Raw genomic sequence first — 19,704 nt, 5'->3', positions numbered from 1 at the left:
TGTTTTTTTAGTGAGGTTCATTTCGCTTAGTCTTTAGATTTCTATGTAGTGTGGACAGACTGTTATTGTTTTTAGTGCTATATTACTAGCATTGTCAGTTATCCTGCTCAAGGTCGTTGGTTCTTCAAGGGCACTCTGGCTTCCAACAAAAAAAGTAGATCACCACCTGACCACCATTTGCCATAGTGCTGAAGTGGCTTTAGGGAGCTACCATTTGATTTTTATGGGGGGAGGCTAGGATGAAATTTGAAAAAAATAGGCAGGACAGGAGTTTTAAGTAAAAAAAAAAGGCAGGATGAGACACTTGCAAAAAAAAAAAAGTCAGGACGACAATTTAGGTAAAAAAAAGTCAGGATAAACTAAAAAAAAAAAAGGCAGGACCGAACAGAGTGAAAAATAAAAAGGCAGGACAGAGATTACAGCTAAAAAAAAAATGCAGGACAAAATTTTTCATCCTAGCCCCCCCCCATAAAAATCAAATGGTAGCTCCCTTAAACACTTCCAATCAATCAATCACATTTTTGTACATCAACTTTTTTCTATCATACAAACTTGTTGTTTATAAAATCCACAAATCAGTAGACTAAAACATGCTACGAGGGCACATCATAAAGTTTAATCTGTTAATTTTGCACTCCATGTATCCTTGAAGGAGGCAAGCCAGTACATGTTCACATATTTGAGTGTTTGACTAGCAGGGAAACATGTGGTTTTAAAGTCACATGATATTTATGCCATGTGGTTTAGTTACATGATATTTTACCATTCTATACCATCTTACAGATGGTGATGAGTTCTATAATTGTACAATAATGTCATCTTACATGTGACAAATGATGTCTAGGAGTAGTTTGTACTGTGAATTATTTAGGGATGTTGTGACTTATTGATACTTGATCATTGATCATTGACAAATGTACTTAAACATACAAAAAAACACTTTTTCTATGATTATGAAAGAAACATACAAAAAAACCCACTTTTTCTATCGATTTTGAAAGAAACATACAAAAAAAACCACTTTTCCTATTGATTTTGAAAGAAAAATATACCAGTTAAGGTGTTACATGTACCAAACACCTCTTCTAAAATAATTTGGCTCGTATAACTTTTATAAAATTTTGACAAATATTTGCTCTGACCATTTGCTGACCAAAAAAAAAAAAAATCAGAAAAGGCGAACCACATTATCATGATGTGTATTAGATATGAATTAAGTGGATGTCTCAGGAAGACCTGTTTTAGGAGATGTATGTCTGTATCTGTTTCGTTTTTTTGCGATTTTGGACAGCTGCCTACCTTACTTTTCAATCATTTGTTCCATGGCTTATGTGATCATATGGGAAAAAGAACTGATCTACGAAGCTATACAGTTGTCCTATGCCTTCATTTATTCATATGAGATCTTTGATGATATCAGGTGTAACACTTTTTTGAATAGATTAATAAAAGTTACTAAGAGCTGTTTTATATGTGTTGTCAGACTCCTGTACATGTCTTCCCAACATTTGCTCCATATATTTTATATATTCATATATAGAAAAAAACAAATTGATTCTACGAAGTTGTGCATTTGTACCAGGCCTTTATTTATTCATATGGGGAAAAGAAACTTTTTTCTACAATAATATTCATTTGACCCAGGCCTTTTTTTTAATTCATATGGGGAAAATAACTTTTTTTTTCTACTAAGTTGTGCATTTGTACTACGTCATGTACTAGGCCTTCATTTATTCATATGGGAAAAAGAATGTTATCTTTGTAACAGGTTTTTAAATAACTAGGTAAAACCTGTTTTTCTTATACATGTATGCCTTTGATATTCCTTTTAAGTACGCTTTAGTTTATCTCTGTTGTAAGGCTCCTGTCTTTCCAACCTTAGTCCTAATAGCCTTCCTACATGTATATATTCATAAATTGAAAACTTTTTTCTACAATAATTTGCATTTGTTCTAGGCTGCCTTTTCTTCATATGGGAAAAATAACTTGTTTCGTTTGATGAGATCAGGTGTAACAGTTTTTTAAATAGCTACGTTTATCATATAAAACCTGTTTGACTTTGTGAGTAATCTGATGTGTTGTTAAGATAACGTTTTATCTATGTTTCATCTTCATATTGTGCATATATACTTTGTCAGCTTTTTAAAATTTATTCGATAACATATGTCGAATGATGAGAAAACAGAGAACATCAGAAAATTTATTGAATTACATGAAATTTTTTTTTTTAATATATTTTAATTAAATTTGACAATGTTGGATGCATGGAAGTTGCATTACAGAATTAAAAAAGTTATGTTGTAAAAGGATGGATGACAGTTTTCATGATTTTACTGATGTTCAGATTTTGACATTTGGTTTTATGTCACCTTTTGTACCTTCACCTATGTAATTCTTGCATAATAATGAAGAAAATATTGAAACTTTGGCTTTCGAATAGTAAAACTTATGCATGATCTTAGAGACTTTCTATGGAGGATATTGTGAATTCTTTTTAAGGCCATTGAAAACGCATTACACTAGACATTTAGCAACAACCAATAAATTTAAAAAAAAAACATTTTTGAGCAACTGCAACCAATATTATGAATATAAAATCAAAAAGCTTAAACTTTTAAGCAACCAATAATCAACCAAAAAGTATAAACTTTAAGCAAGCAACAATCAAATCAATCTTTGTGTGTCAATAGTTGAAGACTTTATTTTGATATCTATACATTCAGTCTGCACAGAAAACTTTTTCATTTACTAGTCTGGAAACTAATTATCAAAATTTGTCCCTTTATGACTATGTAAAATTTTGAAAATTTTCACTAGTCCGAATCAGTATTTACTAGTCTGGGGCATCGGATTAGTGGCTAACCGTGCAGACTGAATTACATATCTTTGGTTTTTGTTCTGTGTGTTGTCTCATAGGTTATACCCCAAATTTCACATAATGGCACCCTATTTGAGCATCACATGCATTAATTCATATAAAAAGTCCACCAACAGTTGTATCAACCCAGTGGAAGTGCTGTAAAATATGAAAGCGCAACATGCCAGTCTAACATGATCTTATAATAGAATTACATTTACATGTACATCAGACGGCTGATGAATTGACATGTAGTGTTACTAAATTGAACATCTGGTTAATTAAGATTACAACAATTATAGGATCATGATGGAAGAATTACTTCTAGATTTTAAGAAATTAGTCTTATTAGAATGTGTTTTCATGTATTTTGCAGGTGACATCACGCAAAACAAGCTACGATAAGAAATTAGAATGTGCTTTCATGTATTTTTCAGGTGACATCACACGAAAAGGCTATGATAAGAAAAGATCACGTTTGCTGAACCCATATGTCAACAAAAGTCCACCTCAACAAACTTCTGGTAAGTAAATGTAGATCTCTTATAGCTCTCTCAAATTTGTTTACCTTAACAACATTGGTATATTGTAGTGAACATTTACCATGAAAATGGGTTCTTTGAAGTTTCATTGGCCTTCTTTGATTCGTCCAACTCGGGTTAGTAGAGTCTATCGAGTTTACTCGACTGACAACCGGACCAGGGGCCAATTAGAGATTTAAGCAGGCCCTTATCTGAAAGGGGGGTTTAGGGGGCTTGCCCCCCCCCCCCCCCAAGATTTTGTTAAAATAAGACGCAAAATCCTGCATTTTGGCGCATTCTGGGCATTTAATTATAGTTCTAAAAATGTCACTTTTACCACTAGCCCCCCCCAAGATTTAAACAAAAAAGGCTTAAAAACCTGCATTCCTGGCATAAAACTATAGTTTTGAAAATGTCATTTCTACCACTCCCCCACCCTGAACCTGACAAGAGGTTAATTTTATTTAGATAGGGACTTGGACAATAAGAAAATTATGGTGCTATTTACATTTAAAACCATATATTCTTGTCCTACCTTTGGGACCCCTAAAAAATTTGGACAGCACTTCCCCTGCACGCAGCAGTTTTAAATATCCCCCTTCCCATTATCCCGGTGGTATGAAAAGATATGTAAAGAAAGAAAAAGAAGAAGTGCTGGCCAGGCTCATTTATAAGAAAACATGAGCTTCCACTTCTAAATTTCATTTGATAGCTTTTAAAAGGGTTACATACCTCACAACTAAAAGTATCACCAGAAATATATCTATGATTTGGGCCGGGACCAGAAGTTCTGCCAATGCAATTTTTCATCGATGTACCCTGCCCCCTTTTCGGATGCTCTGTAGTTGCCGGCAGATCGACGGGGCCCGTTGTAGATCAATAAACAATAAAACCATAACGTCATTCAAACTGTTCAAAATCTTGTCAAAATACATAGTAATCCAAACTTTTTCTACTCTTTGACGTAGTAGTTGTTGAAGTGAAAAAAATCATGTAGTGTTCTCTTCATTACTATTCATTCAATCATAACAACGATAAACACGTGTGTCAAACAGGAAGTCTGAAATAACAGCCAATGAAAATCGTCGTTGCAACCGCATGTCGGTTTATAATATATACACAAATCTTCGAACTTCGTTGTCATGATTTTATATAGAAAGATCTCATCAAAAAAAAAAAAAAAAAATAGGACTTTTATTTTTTTTAAAGGACAACTGAACCGGCCGGAAATTGAATTGAACAGGTCAAAATGGCCGGCGGCCGGTTCTTAATGAAAACACTGTAAACCTACCCGAGTTAACTCGACATCAACCCTGGGTTGGGGCAGGTTTAGTCGAGTTTCAAGATGGCGTCAAGTAGTTGCAACAAATAAAAGTAATACAAATAAACTGGTATTTGACGAAGAATAAAGCTGACAAGGGGAATTTAGTATTGCCTGTATTTCGGAATCAGCCAATATTGTTCATATGTGTATCAGCTGTCGGTGGTGGTTAGAAATAAAATAGATTTTTTTTTTTCTTTGAATGATCATTTTTCAACTTTTTAATAGTCAACTCGATGGAAGAGTTTTGACTTCGATTCGGAACGGTTGTGCACATGCACATTAGCTCTGACCTTTCAACTAGAGTTAACCCGAGTTGGACGAATCGAAGTAGGCCATAATATTTAGAATATTTTAGCAAGGGGATACAATACCTAAAAAAAACCCAAAAGACTTGGCTTAGATATTGTTCAGAGATTTAAATATTGCTATGTTTTTATTAATGCAAAAAATGCAACAGTAATGAATGCACACTTTTAGTTTCCTAATAATCAGTAAATATTTACATCCCCTATATCATGTATATGGACATATCAGTTTGGCTCATACACAATTAATAATGCTTGTTGAATGAAAGTCATCAGCAACCTTCAAGAAAGATTCAGTCGTCAACATAGTGTTTCAAAACTAAATTTCATGATTTTTAAGGTGGTTTTTTTCTTTGACTGAGTTTCTTCATCATATTTTACCTGAGTTTCTTCATCATATTTTACCTGCAAAAAGTGCTCTCTTTAATAGCGAAATAAGAATTTCAAAATTTGATTTCCTGTGGGAAGTATTTTTAAAATTTAAAATTTTACCATAACAGGAAAATACAATTAAAAATTGTACTCAATATCTAATCAGTTGCCAAGTTTTGATAGATTAGCCCTCTTGGCCACTTATATCAAAGAAAAAACATAGTTTGGCTTAGCCTTAATATAGTAAGATGTCATAGAGTGAATTTATATAAAATATAATGATAATAATAAGGACATCAGTAATGTCCTACCCAACAAAGACCAAAATGGAAATAAAAAGTACAAATAAAAAAATAATTATAGTAATACATGTGTAATAAGGCAACGCCATAAGATAGCTACGCAACAAAGACCAAAATATGCAATGATGTGCATTTATATGTACATCAAGATTTTTTCTAAAATGGTGAAGTAATATAGCTATTAGAAAGTTTAGTGCCCAATGACTCGCTTTATCATTGTTTAAAAATCAGGAACATTCCCTTACTGGATTGAGACCTCCCTTTAAACCATTCTTAAAGCTCTTAATTGGTAAGCCAATATCAATTTCATTGAGAAATGTTTCTTTCAAAAAAACACCAAGTCAGCCCATAAGTATTTTAGCTATGTACAGTTGAAAATTCATTCAAAAATAATTCCTTTTTTTTTAAACATACACATGTATGTACAGATAAATTGCTTTGTTGGCATTTAAGTCACCTCATGTCATTACGCACATTGTTTGAACTTTTAAAATCATGAAATAAGGTAATGTTATATGGTTCCGAGGAATTTACTTTAATATTGAATAGTACATGTGTTATGTAATAGATAATAACATTCAAAATGAGTTTGTCATGCAAAATCTCCTCAAAAAAAGATCAAGGACTCTTTTAAATACTTCTTTTTTAATATATTCTGGCTGCTTTAGATCTGGAAAAATTGTATTGACATTTGCCGAAGACTTTATATGACCAATACAGTCTGTACTATAAACTTTTACATCCATAAGCCCAAAGCTCAATTTTAGTTGGACTTGGTTGACTTATAGAGGAGAGTTTTACAAGCCTGGGCTTGTGGTCTTTTGGTTAAGTGTATCCAATGACAATATCCGTAGATGCCTAGATTATTTTGGTTAAGTGTGAAGTCTGCCAATACCCGTAGATGTCTGGCTTATTTGTGGTCTTTGGGTTAAGTGTGAAGTCTGCCTATACCTGTAGATGTCTGGATTATTTGTGGTCTTTTGGTTAAGTGTGAAGTCTGCCAATACCTGTAGATGTCTGGATTATTTTTGTCTTTTGGTTAAGTGTGAAGTCTGCCAATACCTGTAGATGTCTGGATTATTTGTGGTCTTTTGGTTAAGTGTGAAGTTTGCCAATACCCGTAGATGTCTGGATTATTTGTGGTCTTTTGGTTAAGTGTGAAGTCTGCCAATACCCGTAGATGTCTGGATTATTTGTGGTCTTTTGGTTAAGTGTGAAGTCTGCCAATACCCGTAGATGTCTGGATTATTTGTGGTCTTTTGGTTAAGTGTGAAGTCTGCCAATACCTGTAGATGTCTGGATTATTTGTGTCTTTTGGTTAAGTGTGAAGTTTGCCAATACCCGTAGATGTCTGGATTATTTGTGGTCTTTTGGTTAAGTGTGAAGTTTGCCTATACCGGTAGATGTCTGGATTATTTGTGTCTTTTGGTTAAGTATGAAGTCTGCCGATACCCGTAGATGTCTGGATTATTTGTGGTCTTTCAGGGTTAAGTGTGAAGTCTGCCAATACACGTAGATGTCTGGATTATTTGTGTCTTTGGATTAAGTGTGAAGTCTGCCAATACTCGTCGATGTCTGGATTATTTGTGTCTTTTGGTTAAGTATGAAGTCTGCCGATACCCGTAGATGTCTGGATTATTTGTGGTCTTTCAGGGTTAAGTGTGAAGTCTGCCAATACCCGTAGACGTCTGGATTATTTGTGTCTTTGGGTTAAGTGTGAAGTCTGCCAATACCCGTCGATGTCTGGATTATTTGTGATCTTTTGGTTAAGTGTGAAGTTTGCCAATACCCGTAGATGTCTGGATTATTTGTGATCTTTTGGTTAAGTGTGAAGTCTGCCAATACCCGTAGATGTCTGGATTATTTGCGGTCTTTGGGTTAAGCCTATCATCACAAGAACATTATATACACATAAAACTGAAATACGACTCTCTGATGTTTTGAGTGTAAAAGTTATGTTATTCTTTCATAATTACTGTAGATTCATTAGTATTCGTTGCATACTAATTTGGGTACAAAGGAACCACGAAATTAAATGTTTAACGAATTACAAATGTTCAAAAAGGACTTTATGCAGTGGCGGATCCAGCCATTTTAAGAAGGGGGGGTTCCCAACCTAGAGTAAAGGGGGGGTTCCAACTATATGCTCCCATTCAAATGCATTGATCGTCCAAAAAAAGGGGGGGTTCCAACCCCCGGAACCCCCCTCTTGGATCCGCCACTGGTATGTAGACTTAGACAAAAGCACAAATTTGAATATCCGTTATTATAGAAGTTTCCCTCCATCCACAAAAATTAGTACCTACAAAAATAAATAAATTCACAGTAACACAATTCTTTATTCTTTTGTTTATCTGACTAAGTTTAAGTTTTATTACAATGAAAAACATATCAAAAGTGACTAGAGGGTTATTTAATTTAGTGTTTTATTAGGCTACAATAAATAAAGTTAAAAGTGCAAGAAAATAACATACACTGAAAATAAAGTTGACTTTCTGATGTTCGAGTGTAAAATTATATTATCATGATTAACACAATTTACATTATTCTTTTGTTTATCTAAATGAGTTTAAGTTTTATTACTGTGAAACCGTAGCATATCAAAAGTAGCTAAAGGGTTATTTAGATTATTTAGGTTATTTAGATTGGTGTTATATTATTCATAAGTAACATCAATAATATACTGGGTTAAATGGTAGATCAAGGAGTCATCATACATTGACCAGGTGTTTGTATAAACTATTTGTTTACATTTAATATGAATCACTTCCACTCTGAATCATTACAAAGTAACAAAGTATTAGATTGTAAATAAATCCAGTTGTACACATAATGATTTTTTTAACTGCCAATTTAGATAATACAATTCTTTCTTTCTCTCATTCTCTTTCTCTTTCTCATTTGCTTGGCCTTCTTCCTTTCTCTTGAATTATTTACATGTAAAATGACTCACTTCAACATGTTCAACTCTGAATCATTACAAAGTAACAAAGTATTAGATTGTAAATAAATCCAGTTGTACACATAATGATATTTTTAACTGCCAATTCAGATAATACAAGTCTTTCTTTCTTTCATTGTCTCTCTTTCTTTAATTAAACATGATTGTCTTTCAATCTGAATCTTTTCGAGTGAATTATTACGAAGTTGAAAATTATGACATATGGATCAATGAAATATTAACTTCCAATTAAGAGATACAGGTCTCACATTCCCTTTCTCTCTCTAGTTAGTAGGATTACTTTTCTCCAGTCTCCAATCTTATAAAAAAAGCAGATTTATAGTTAGGTTAAAAAACATAAAAAATTCAGATTTTTTATTTTTCAAACATCATTTTGACTATAATGATTGTAACTAGAACTTTAACTAGGTGGCAAAAAAAGAGACAGTTATCCGGCTTAATGAATCCCTGTGCCAAATTTTGGGAATGATCATGCAATTATCGAATGGAAAACGTAACAATATGATAACCCTAGACATGCTAGAGAAATATTTTTTTGTTTTCGATATTTTTTTTAACAAAATTTGAGGTTAAATGTGTATGGCCTGATTGCTATGATTGACATGTAAGTTGAAATAACCAAATCCAAACGCACTATATAACTTTGATTCCTCTTTATAGTCACTATATATTCACAAGATTAAACATTTCTCAACAGAAGACTTTAAAATGCTAAAAGTTCATTCAATATCATTTTATAAGTAGCCATTTAAAATCTTGTGTTTGACATTTGCCTATAAACGAGATGAATGAGGTCAATATTGAGGACACTTCACTTGAAGTGTTAGTATGAATAGAACCCTTTATCTTTTGACAGCAGTGTGTTAGGACTTCTGTTTGCATGTCAAGTGTGTCTTCCATAATCTCCTTCAGGTATACACTCGAGACCTTAAGTTTGAGAGCAAAAAATATCAAATATTTGACTTAATAAAAAAAATTAAAGGGCCTAAAGTTGAGGTACAATTTTAATCCTAATGCTTAGGAATTGTACAAAATTTGTATTATAATTGTTCATGTTTTCATGGTCTGGCTGGTTCTACTGCATCTTCCATATGCATCAATACAAAATTTTTAGAAAAACAATTATTTAGTCCCCCAAAAATATACATGAATGAGGTCAATATAAAGGTCACTTCTGTTGCAGTGTTAGTATGAAAAGAACCCTTAATCTTTTGACAGCAGTGTGTTAGGACTTCTGTTTGCATGTCAAGTGTTTCTTTAATCTCCTTCAGGTACACACTCAAGACCTTAAGTTTGAGAGCCAAAAAATATCAAATGTTTGACATCATAAAAAAATTAAAGGGCCCTATATTTTATGTACAACTTTAATTGTAATTCTAAAGAATTTTACAAAACTTGTATTAGAATTGATCATGGTTTCATGGTCTGGTGCAGCTGCATCTTACATCAATACCATATTCTCCGATAAACGATAATAGCAAAAAGAGAAGTGATAAAGATGGTATTTATCTCTAGTTTGACTATTTAAAAAATATTATTAGTCAATGCAAATGAATCACACAGAACTTTTCCCAGTGTTATGGGTACAGTATAAAAGTTTCATATTAACCCCTGTCAGAACAGCTAAGATTCCTGACGTTATGGGTACAGTATAAAAGTTTCATATTAACCCCTGTCAGGACAGCTAAGATTCCTGACGTTATGGGTACAGTATAAAAGTTTCATATTAACCCCTGTCAGGACAGCTAAGATTCCTGACGTTATGGGTACAGTATAAAAGTTTTATATTAACCCCTGTCAGAACAGCTAAGATTCCTGACGTTATGGGTACAGTATAAAAGTTTCATATTAACCCCTGTCAGGACAGCTAAGATTCCTGACGTTATGGGTACAGTATAAAAGTTTCATATTAACCCCTGTCAGAACAGCTAAGATTCCTGATGTTATGGGTACAGTATAAAAGTTTCATATTAACCCCTGTCAGGACAGCTAAGATTCCTGACGTTATGGGTACAGTATAAAAGTTTTATATTAACCCCTGTCAGGACAGCTAAGATTCCTGACGTTATGGGTACAGTATAAAAGTTTTATATTAACCCCTGTCAGAACAGCTAAGATTCCTGATGTTATGGGTACAGTATAAAAGTTTCATATTAACCCCTGTCAGGACAGCTAAGATTCCTGACGTTATAGGTACAGTATAAAAGTTTCATATTAACCCCTGTCAGAACAGCTAAGATTCCTGACGTTATGGGTACAGTATAAAAGTTTTATATTAACCCCTGTCAGAACAGCTAAGATTCCTGACGTTATGGGTACAGTATAAAAGTTTCATATTAACCCCTGTCAGGACAGCTAAGATTCCTGACGTTATGGGTACAGTATAAAAGTTTCATATTAACCCCTGTCAGGACAGCTAAGATTCCTGACGTTATGGGTACAGTATAAAAGTTTCATATTAACCCCTGTCAGGACAGCTAAGATTCCTGACGTTATGGGTACAGTATAAAAGTTTCATATTAACCCCTGTCAGGACAGCTAAGATTCCTGACGTTATGGGTACAGTATAAAAGTTTCATATTAACCCCTGTCAGAACAGCTAAGATTCCTGACGTTATGGGTACAGTATAAAAGTTTCATATTAACCCCTGTCAGAACAGCTAAGATTCCTGACGTTATGGGTACAGTATAAAAGTTTCATATTAACCCCTGTCAGGACAGCTAAGATTCCTGACGTTATGGGTACAGTATAAAAGTTTCATATTAACCCCTGTCAGGACAGCTAAGATTCCTGACGTTATGGGTACAGTATAAAAGTTTCATATTAACCCCTGTCAGGACAGCTAAGATTCCTGACGTTATAGGTACAGTATAAAAGTTTCATATTAACCCCTGTCAGGACAGCTAAGATTCCTGACGTTATGGGTACAGTATAAAAGTTTCATATTAACCCCTGTCAGGACAGCTAAGATTCCTGACGTTATAGGTACAGTATAAAAGTTTCATATTAACCCCTGTCAGGACAGCTAAGATTCCTGACGTTATGGGTACAGTATAAAAGTTTCATATTAACCCCTGTCAGAACAGCTAAGATTCCTGACGTTATGGGTACAGTATAAAAGTTTCATATTAACCCCTGTCAGGACAGCTAAGATTCCTGATGTTATGGGTACAGTATAAAAGTTTCATATTAACCCCTGTCAGGACAGCTAAGATTCCTGACGTTATAGGTACAGTATAAAAGTTTCATATTAACCCCTGTCAGGACAGCTAAGATTCCTGACGTTATGGGTACAGTATAAAAGTTTCATATTAACCCCTGTCAGAACAGCTAAGATTCCTGACGTTATGGGTACAGTATAAAAGTTTCATATTAACCCCTGTCAGGACAGCTAAGATTCCTGATGTTATGGGTACAGTATAAAAGTTTTATATTAACCCCTGTCAGGACAGCTAAGATTCCTGACGTTATGGGTACAGTATAAAAGTTTTATATTAACCCCTGTCAGAACAGCTAAGATTCCTGACGTTATAGGTACAGTATAAAAGTTTTATATTAACCCCTGTCAGGACAGCTAAGATTCCTGACGTTATGGGTACAGTATAAAAGTTTTATATTAACCCCTGTCAGGACAGCTAAGATTCCTGACGTTATGGGTACAGTATAAAAGTTTTATATTAACCCCTGTCAGGACAGCTAAGATTCCTGACGTTATGGGTACAGTATAAAAGTTTGATATTAACCCCTGTCAGAAGAGCTAAGATTCCTGACGTTATGGGTACAGTATAAAAGTTTCATATTAACCCCTGTCAGAACAGCTAAGATTCCTGACGTTATGGGTACAGTATAAAAGTTTTATATTAACCCCTGTCAGAACAGCTAAGATTCCTGACGTTATGGGTACAGTATAAAAGTTTCATATTAACCCCTGTCAGAACAGCTAAGATTCCTGACGTTATGGGTACAGTATAAAAGTTTCATATTAACCCCTGTCAGAACAGCTAAGATTCCTGACGTTATGGGTACAGTATAAAAGTTTCATATTAACCCCTGTCAGAACAGCTAAGATTCCTGACGTTATGGGTACAGTATAAAAGTTTTATATTAACCCCTGTCAGAACAGCTAAGATTCCTGACGTTATGGGTACAGTATAAAAGTTTCATATTAACCCCTGTCAGAACAGCTAAGATTCCTGACGTTATGGGTACAGTATAAAAGTTTCATATTAACCCCTGTCAGGACAGCTAAGATTCCTGACGTTATGGGTACAGTATAAAAGTTTCATATTAACCCCTGTCAGAACAGCTAAGATTCCTGACGTTATGGGTACAGTATAAAAGTTTCATATTAACCCCTGTCAGGACAGCTAAGATTCCTGACATTATGGGTACAGTATAAAAGTTTCATATTAACCCCTGTCAGAACAGCTAAGATTCCTGACGTTATGGGTACAGTATAAAAGTTTGATATTAACCCCTGTCAGGACAGCTAAGATTCCTGACGTTATGGGTACAGTATAAAAGTTTCATATTAACCCCTGTCAGGACAGCTAAGATTCCTGACGTTATGGGTACAGTATAAAAGTTTTATATTAACCCCTGTCAGGACAGCTAAGATTCCTGACGTTATGGGTACAGTATAAAAGTTTCATATTAACCCCTGTCAGGACAGCTAAGATTCCTGACGTTATGGGTACAGTATAAAAGTTTCATATTAACCCCTGTCAGGACAGCTAAGATTCCTGACGTTATGGGTACAGTATAAAAGTTTTATATTAACCCCTGTCAGGACAGCTAAGATTCCTGACGTTATGGGTACAGTATAAAAGTTTCATATTAACCCCTGTCAGGACAGCTAAGATTCCTGATGTTATGGGTACAGTATAAAAGTTTCATATTAACCCCTGTCAGGACAGCTAAGATTCCTGACGTTATAGGTACAGTATAAAAGTTTCATATTAACCCCTGTCAGAAGAGCTAAGATTCCTGACGTTATGGGTACAGTATAAAAGTTTCATATTAACCCCTGTCAGAACAGCTAAGATTCCTGACGTTATGGGTACAGTATAAAAGTTTTATATTAACCCCTGTCAGGACAGCTAAGATTCCTGACATTATGGGTACAGTATAAAAGTTTCATATTAACCCCTGTCAGGACAGCTAAGATTCCTGACGTTATAGGTACAGTATAAAAGTTTCATATTAACCCCTGTCAGGACAGCTAAGATTCCTGACGTTATGGGTACAGTATAAAAGTTTCATATTAACCCCTGTCAGGACAGCTAAGATTCCTGACGTTATGGGTACAGTATAAAAGTTTCATATTAACCCCTGTCAGGACAGCTAAGATTCCTGACGTTATGGGTACAGTATAAAAGTTTCATATTAACCCCTGTCAGGACAGCTAAGATTCCTGACGTTATGGGTACAGTATAAAAGTTTCATATTAACCCCTGTCAGGACAGCTAAGATTCCTGATGTTATGGGTACAGTATAAAAGTTTCATATTAACCCCTGTCAGGACAGCTAAGATTCCTGACGTTATGGGTTCAGTATAAAAGTTTCATATTAACCCCTGTCAGGACAGCTAAGATTCCTGACGTTATGGGTACAGTATAAAAGTTTCATATTAACCCCTGTCAGGACAGCTAAGATTCCTGACGTTATGGGTACAGTATAAAAGTTTCATATTAACCCCTGTCAGGACAGCTAAGATTCCTGACGTTATGGGTACAGTATAAAAGTTTCATATTAACCCCTGTCAGGACAGCTAAGATTCCTGACGTTATGGGTACAGTATAAAAGTTTCATATTAACCCCTGTCAGGACAGCTAAGATTCCTGACGTTATGGGTACAGTATAAAAGTTTGATATTAACCCCTGTCAGGACAGCTAAGATTCCTGACGTTATGGGTACAGTATAAAAGTTTCATATTAACCCCTGTCAGGACAGCTAAGATTCCTGACGTTATGGGTACAGTATAAAAGTTTCATATTAACCCCTGTCAGGACAGCTAAGATTCCTGACGTTATGGGTTCAGTATAAAAGTTTCATATTAACCCCTGTCAGGACAGCTAAGATTCCTGACGTTATAGGTACAGTATAAAAGTTTCATATTAACCCCTGTCAGGACAGCTAAGATTCCTGACGTTATGGGTACAGTATAAAAGTTTCATATTAACCCCTGTCAGAACAGCTAAGATTCCTGACGTTATGGGTACAGTATAAAAGTTTCATATTAACCCCTGTCAGGACAGCTAAGATTCCTGACGTTATGGGTACAGTATAAAAGTTTCATATTAACCCCTGTCAGAATAGCTAAGATTCCTGACTTTGGGTTTATGTATGTTCATTACAAATTGATCTGAATTATAAAAAACAGTAAATTTCTTTTGTAGGGCAAAATGCACCCAGTCCTAAAACAGCAGCAAACAGAAAGGAGGCCAGGAGGGTCACAAGGGAAGACAATAGATATCATTCAGGTAAATGCACTTGGTTTTATAACAGACGAGTGGTCAAAGGAGATACTTCAGTAATCACAAGCCAGTCAACACTGCTTCTGTGGTTGTGAGTTCGACTCCAATCTTAATTTACTAGGGTTGTCAGTTCCCCTATCAAAGGTTGGCGGTTTTCTCTGGGCACTCCGGCTTCCTCAATCAATAAAAACTGGCCGCCAGTAAGTGTGATGCTTAAAACAGGTGTTAAAACACCACAATCTCAATCAATCAAATTGTGTACGATTCATGCATTTGCAGCAATGCTTGATATATACCTTCCTTAGAAATGTGATAGAAAAAAAATTATACCTGATAAATTCATTAAATTACTTTGTGGGGAAGATTTCAATGAGACAGCAACCTAAATACACAATCAACACAAAGACATTTAGAGATGTTGTATGATTGCCAATGAAACAACTATCCTCCAGAGTTCAAATGAAAGGGATGTCAGCAATTGTAGTCAACAGTACAGCCTTTAACATTGAGAAAACCCCATACTGGATGTCGACTTTTAAAGACCTTGACATGAAAAATGTGAAACAATTCTAATGAAAAAGATGACAGCTTAATCTATGAAAAAAAGCAATTTACGAAAAACAAATATAACAGGTACCACAACAACCACTGAACTACAAGTTCCTAACTTCCGTCAGCAGAGGGGTTTGAAAGGAAGTCTGCATTTTTTTATTAAAGTCTGAAATCTTACTATAAAATTAGACGTCTTTTCATTATTAATGTCTTTCAACTCTTTGGGTGGCCAGCGCCAGTTTACCATCTAATTGGAGTCTACCCCACATCCATGATACAAATAGATAAAACTTGAGCTTGTTGAATATTTTCCCTGAATGACATCTTGTGACAGTCCTTGAAGTCAGCAGGAACTTCCTTGATAAAAGTATATATATGAAATGACATGTTTAAAACTTTTTATAAATGTCGGTATGTTAAAAGGTTACAATTTTGTCAATTAGTGTTAAAAAAATCCCTCTAATTGAAAAGCATTGAGGTAGAACTTTTGACATTTATAATTTTGTACAAATTACCACTCATTAACCAGTTTAAGTCTGGATAAACATGTGTGTGTATAATTATAGGATTTCATAGTGGTTTATATTTTTGTATGTATGAAGTTGATATACTTGAAAGAATTTTATGGTCAATTTGAGACTGGACATGAATGTCTTTCATTATTCATAAAAACATATGCATTATATACATAAAAACCGTTAAATCAGAAACAAGTACATCATACCACATCTTCTTTATTATACAGTCTAAACTAAACTGAGAGTTTTATTAGTAATTGATTTGAAATTTAACCTAGCTTTATGTCCACTTGTATTTTTGTCCATCTGATGAGTTAAGCCTTTTTCAATTGAGTTTTATAGTTCGTTCTTATGTTGTGCTGTTATATAACTGTCCCAGGTTAGGAGGAGGGTTTGGATCCCGCTAACATGTTTAACCCCGCCACATTATTTATGTATGTGCCTGTCCCAAGTCAGGAGCCTGTAATGCAGTGGTTGTCGTTTGTTTATGTGTTACATATTTGTTTTTCGTTCATTTTTTTTTTACATAAACAAGGCCGCTAGTTTTCTCGTTTGAATTGTTTTACATTGTCTTATTGGGGCCTTTTATAGCTGACTATGCGGTATGGACTTTGCTCATTGTTGAAGGCCGTACGGTGACCTATGGTTGTTAATGTCTGTGCCATTTTGGTCTTTTGTGGATAGTTCTCACATTGGCAATCATACCACATCTTCTTTTTTATATTATATTATAAAAAAATCTGCTGGTGTCAGGTTTCTATGTACCTTTTATTCTGGCAGTTCCAGAAAAAAAAAAAGTTTTCGGTTGGAAGGGGGTGGGATTTGGAAGGCACTTTTATTTTTGTTACCATTTCCTATGCAATTGCATTTTACCTTGCATAAATGACCACACAATTTGGACTTTGTGACCTGCCATAACCTGTTCAATATTATGACCCGTTAAAACACCCCCCATATATTTTTTTTCTTCTGAAAATAAAAGTAACCCTGAAGTCATACTCAAGAATTTAGAAAGAGTGATTTTTCCCTCCACCAGTAAAAAAAGTCAAAATCAAACCAAATGTTAAAAATAAGATACACATGTACCAGTGAATTTTTTTTTACAGGTGTAAGGGAAATGTCAATTATAATTTGTATATGATGAAGGTTGTATTCAGAACGTAATAGTTTACTACAATGTAAATAGGGACAAAAGGAGATTTGTGGGAGAGGATAATGAGACAGCTCAACAATCCATAATAAGTTCAAAAATTAGTTTACACAAAGAATATTATGTCTTTTACAGAAGTACGAACAGAAGCAGTGATGCAGGCCTTAGCTCAGCACAATAAAAGGGTACCAGTGATGCCATTACCTTCAAAACGGACATCTGTTAATTATAAAGGTCAAGAACGTCCGAGACATGGTAATATTTACTGAAAATTATAAGCGATTTGTTTAAATAAAGGGACAAATTGTTCTTGGTATCATCATTAATCAAGAAATTTTAGATTGAAATCAAAACAAACATCACAGTAATATTTGGGAATAAATAGATTGAAATAATAACAAACATCACAGTAATATTTGAGAATAAATGCTGCAGTTCTGGGGCTTCATTCATGCAATCAATGCCCTTATGTTGCTATTTGATAGTTTTCAGACTTTATCACAACTTATTATGAAATTTAAAAAGTTTAGTGCATTAATTTAGCATATTCTATACATTCTATCCATGATATAAAAAAGAAGATGTTGTATGATTGCCCATGAGACAACTTTCCAGAAGAGACCAAAGACATAGAAAATAATAATTATAGGTCACTGTACAGCCTTCAACAATAAGCAAAGCCCATTCCACAATGTCAGCTATAAAAGGCCCCGAAATTACAAATGTAAAACAATTCAAACAAGAAAACTTACAGCCTAAAAAAAAAAAAATTAAAAAAATTATGTCACATGACAACCCTTGAATTACAGCCTCCTGACTTGTAAAGATTTCAAGAAATTTTTCAATAAAAAAGACACTAAAAAATTGTCGAGAATAATATATTAATTGTGAATGGTGAAAGAATGTTTTTTATTATGAATTTCTTTTGACTTTTTCAAAGAACCCCTCATACCTGTTATATTTCATTTTAGAATCTTCATCAGATGACGACAGTATTTTCGGTGAAGACCAGAATCGTGACTTTCTACGAGGAGGCAGGTTACGTGATAGTGGTGCTAGTTCGTCTTCCTACTCTGACCATTCCCCTCACCATCAGGGGCGTGACCAAAGACCACAAAGTGCAATGTTCTTTTTACCTGGCAACACGTCCAGGGCTGTCTCAGATGTCCACCATTCCAGACATTGTGAGTAATCTAGTACTTTATACATTTCGTGTATCCAACGCTCTTAGATATAGGAAGATGTGGTATGTGTGCCAATGAGACAACTCTCCATCTAAATTACAATTTGTAAAAGAAAAACTATTATAGGTCAAAGTACGAAAACTTTACACTGAAGGCAAGACATAGTTGCCTTCAGTGTAAATTTTTCTGTACCTTGAAGAACCCTTTTTATAGCCTGGCCTTTCTGTCATGAAACTTATTTCAGTATAAAATTTGTGCTGGAAACACCAAATCCAGTAATTTGATTGTTTGATATCTGACTCAACAATCTCAAGGTACAAAAATATTATTTAAAATTTTTTAGTAATTGAAGATTCTTACTTAAAATATTTAAGCCTTCATTGAAATTTTAAGACAAATTTTTATGTCACATGATAGCCAATACACCAATATGTTTACTGAGATTTAAGAAATGCACGTTTGATATGTAATTGTTTATATTGATATTGTTACAGCACAACCAATTTCACAACCACCTGATGTAACCAACAATGCAAAGAGTATGAGACAAGCAGATCGTGTTGGACCCTACGCTGCCTCACACATCTCATCTGTTAGGATGACAAATACAGGCAGTGTGACGGGGATGGAGGATACCAATGGTAAGTTAAGTATAAAACAAGCCGACTGTGTCGGACCCTACGCTGCCTCACACATCTCATCTGTTAGGATGACAAATACAGGCAGTGTGACGGGGATGGAGGATACCAATGGTAAGTTAAGTATGAAACAAGCAGACTGTGTCGGACCCTACGCTGCCTCACACATCTCATCTGTAAGGATGACAAATACAGGCAGTGTGACGGGGATGGAGGATACCAATGGTAAGTTAAGTATGAGACAAGCTGATCGTGTGGGAGTTAATCTCACATGAGCAGTGTAAATTTCACAGTTGTTTTCTTACTTGCTGCCAAAGTTCATAACTATTGTGAAAACATTTTCAGCAAATTGATGTCTTTTTAAACAGAAAATGTTCACTACATCAAAACTATCAAAAAACATACATAGGTATCTATTCTCATTTGAGTAGTTAATTTTACAGATAGCTAAAAATCAGTTTGAAATACTTACAAGGTGAAGGGTAAAAATTGATATTACGTTGTATATTCAAATGTTATTGCATTGCAAGTGTGAAGTCAT

At 34.5% G+C, this 19,704-nt stretch overlaps 1 protein-coding gene across 7 annotated transcripts in view; it reads left to right on the top strand.

Annotated features, from left to right (window-relative positions):
- Positions 1-19,704, top strand: part of LOC143059850 (disco-interacting protein 2 homolog C-like) — an 86,523-nt gene that overhangs the window by 15,910 nt on the left and 50,909 nt on the right. For 4 of the 7 annotated variants that reach the window (XM_076233417.1, XM_076233420.1, XM_076233419.1 and 1 more), the window contains exons 2-6: positions 3,295-3,381; positions 15,044-15,127; positions 17,477-17,596; positions 18,313-18,525; positions 19,020-19,166. In XM_076233417.1, coding sequence (XP_076089532.1) covers positions 3,295-3,381; positions 15,044-15,127; positions 17,477-17,596; positions 18,313-18,525; positions 19,020-19,166 — 651 coding nt within the window. The other 3 variants (XM_076233423.1, XM_076233421.1, XM_076233422.1) reach the window with 2 other exon arrangements.

The sequence above is a fragment of the Mytilus galloprovincialis genome, chromosome 14 (assembly GCF_965363235.1).
Source record: "Mytilus galloprovincialis chromosome 14, xbMytGall1.hap1.1, whole genome shotgun sequence".
In the NCBI taxonomy this organism is placed as follows: Eukaryota; Metazoa; Mollusca; class Bivalvia; order Mytilida; family Mytilidae; genus Mytilus; species Mytilus galloprovincialis.
Note: the sequence above shows the minus strand (reverse complement) of the source record. Positions and strands in the feature narration are given on the sequence as shown.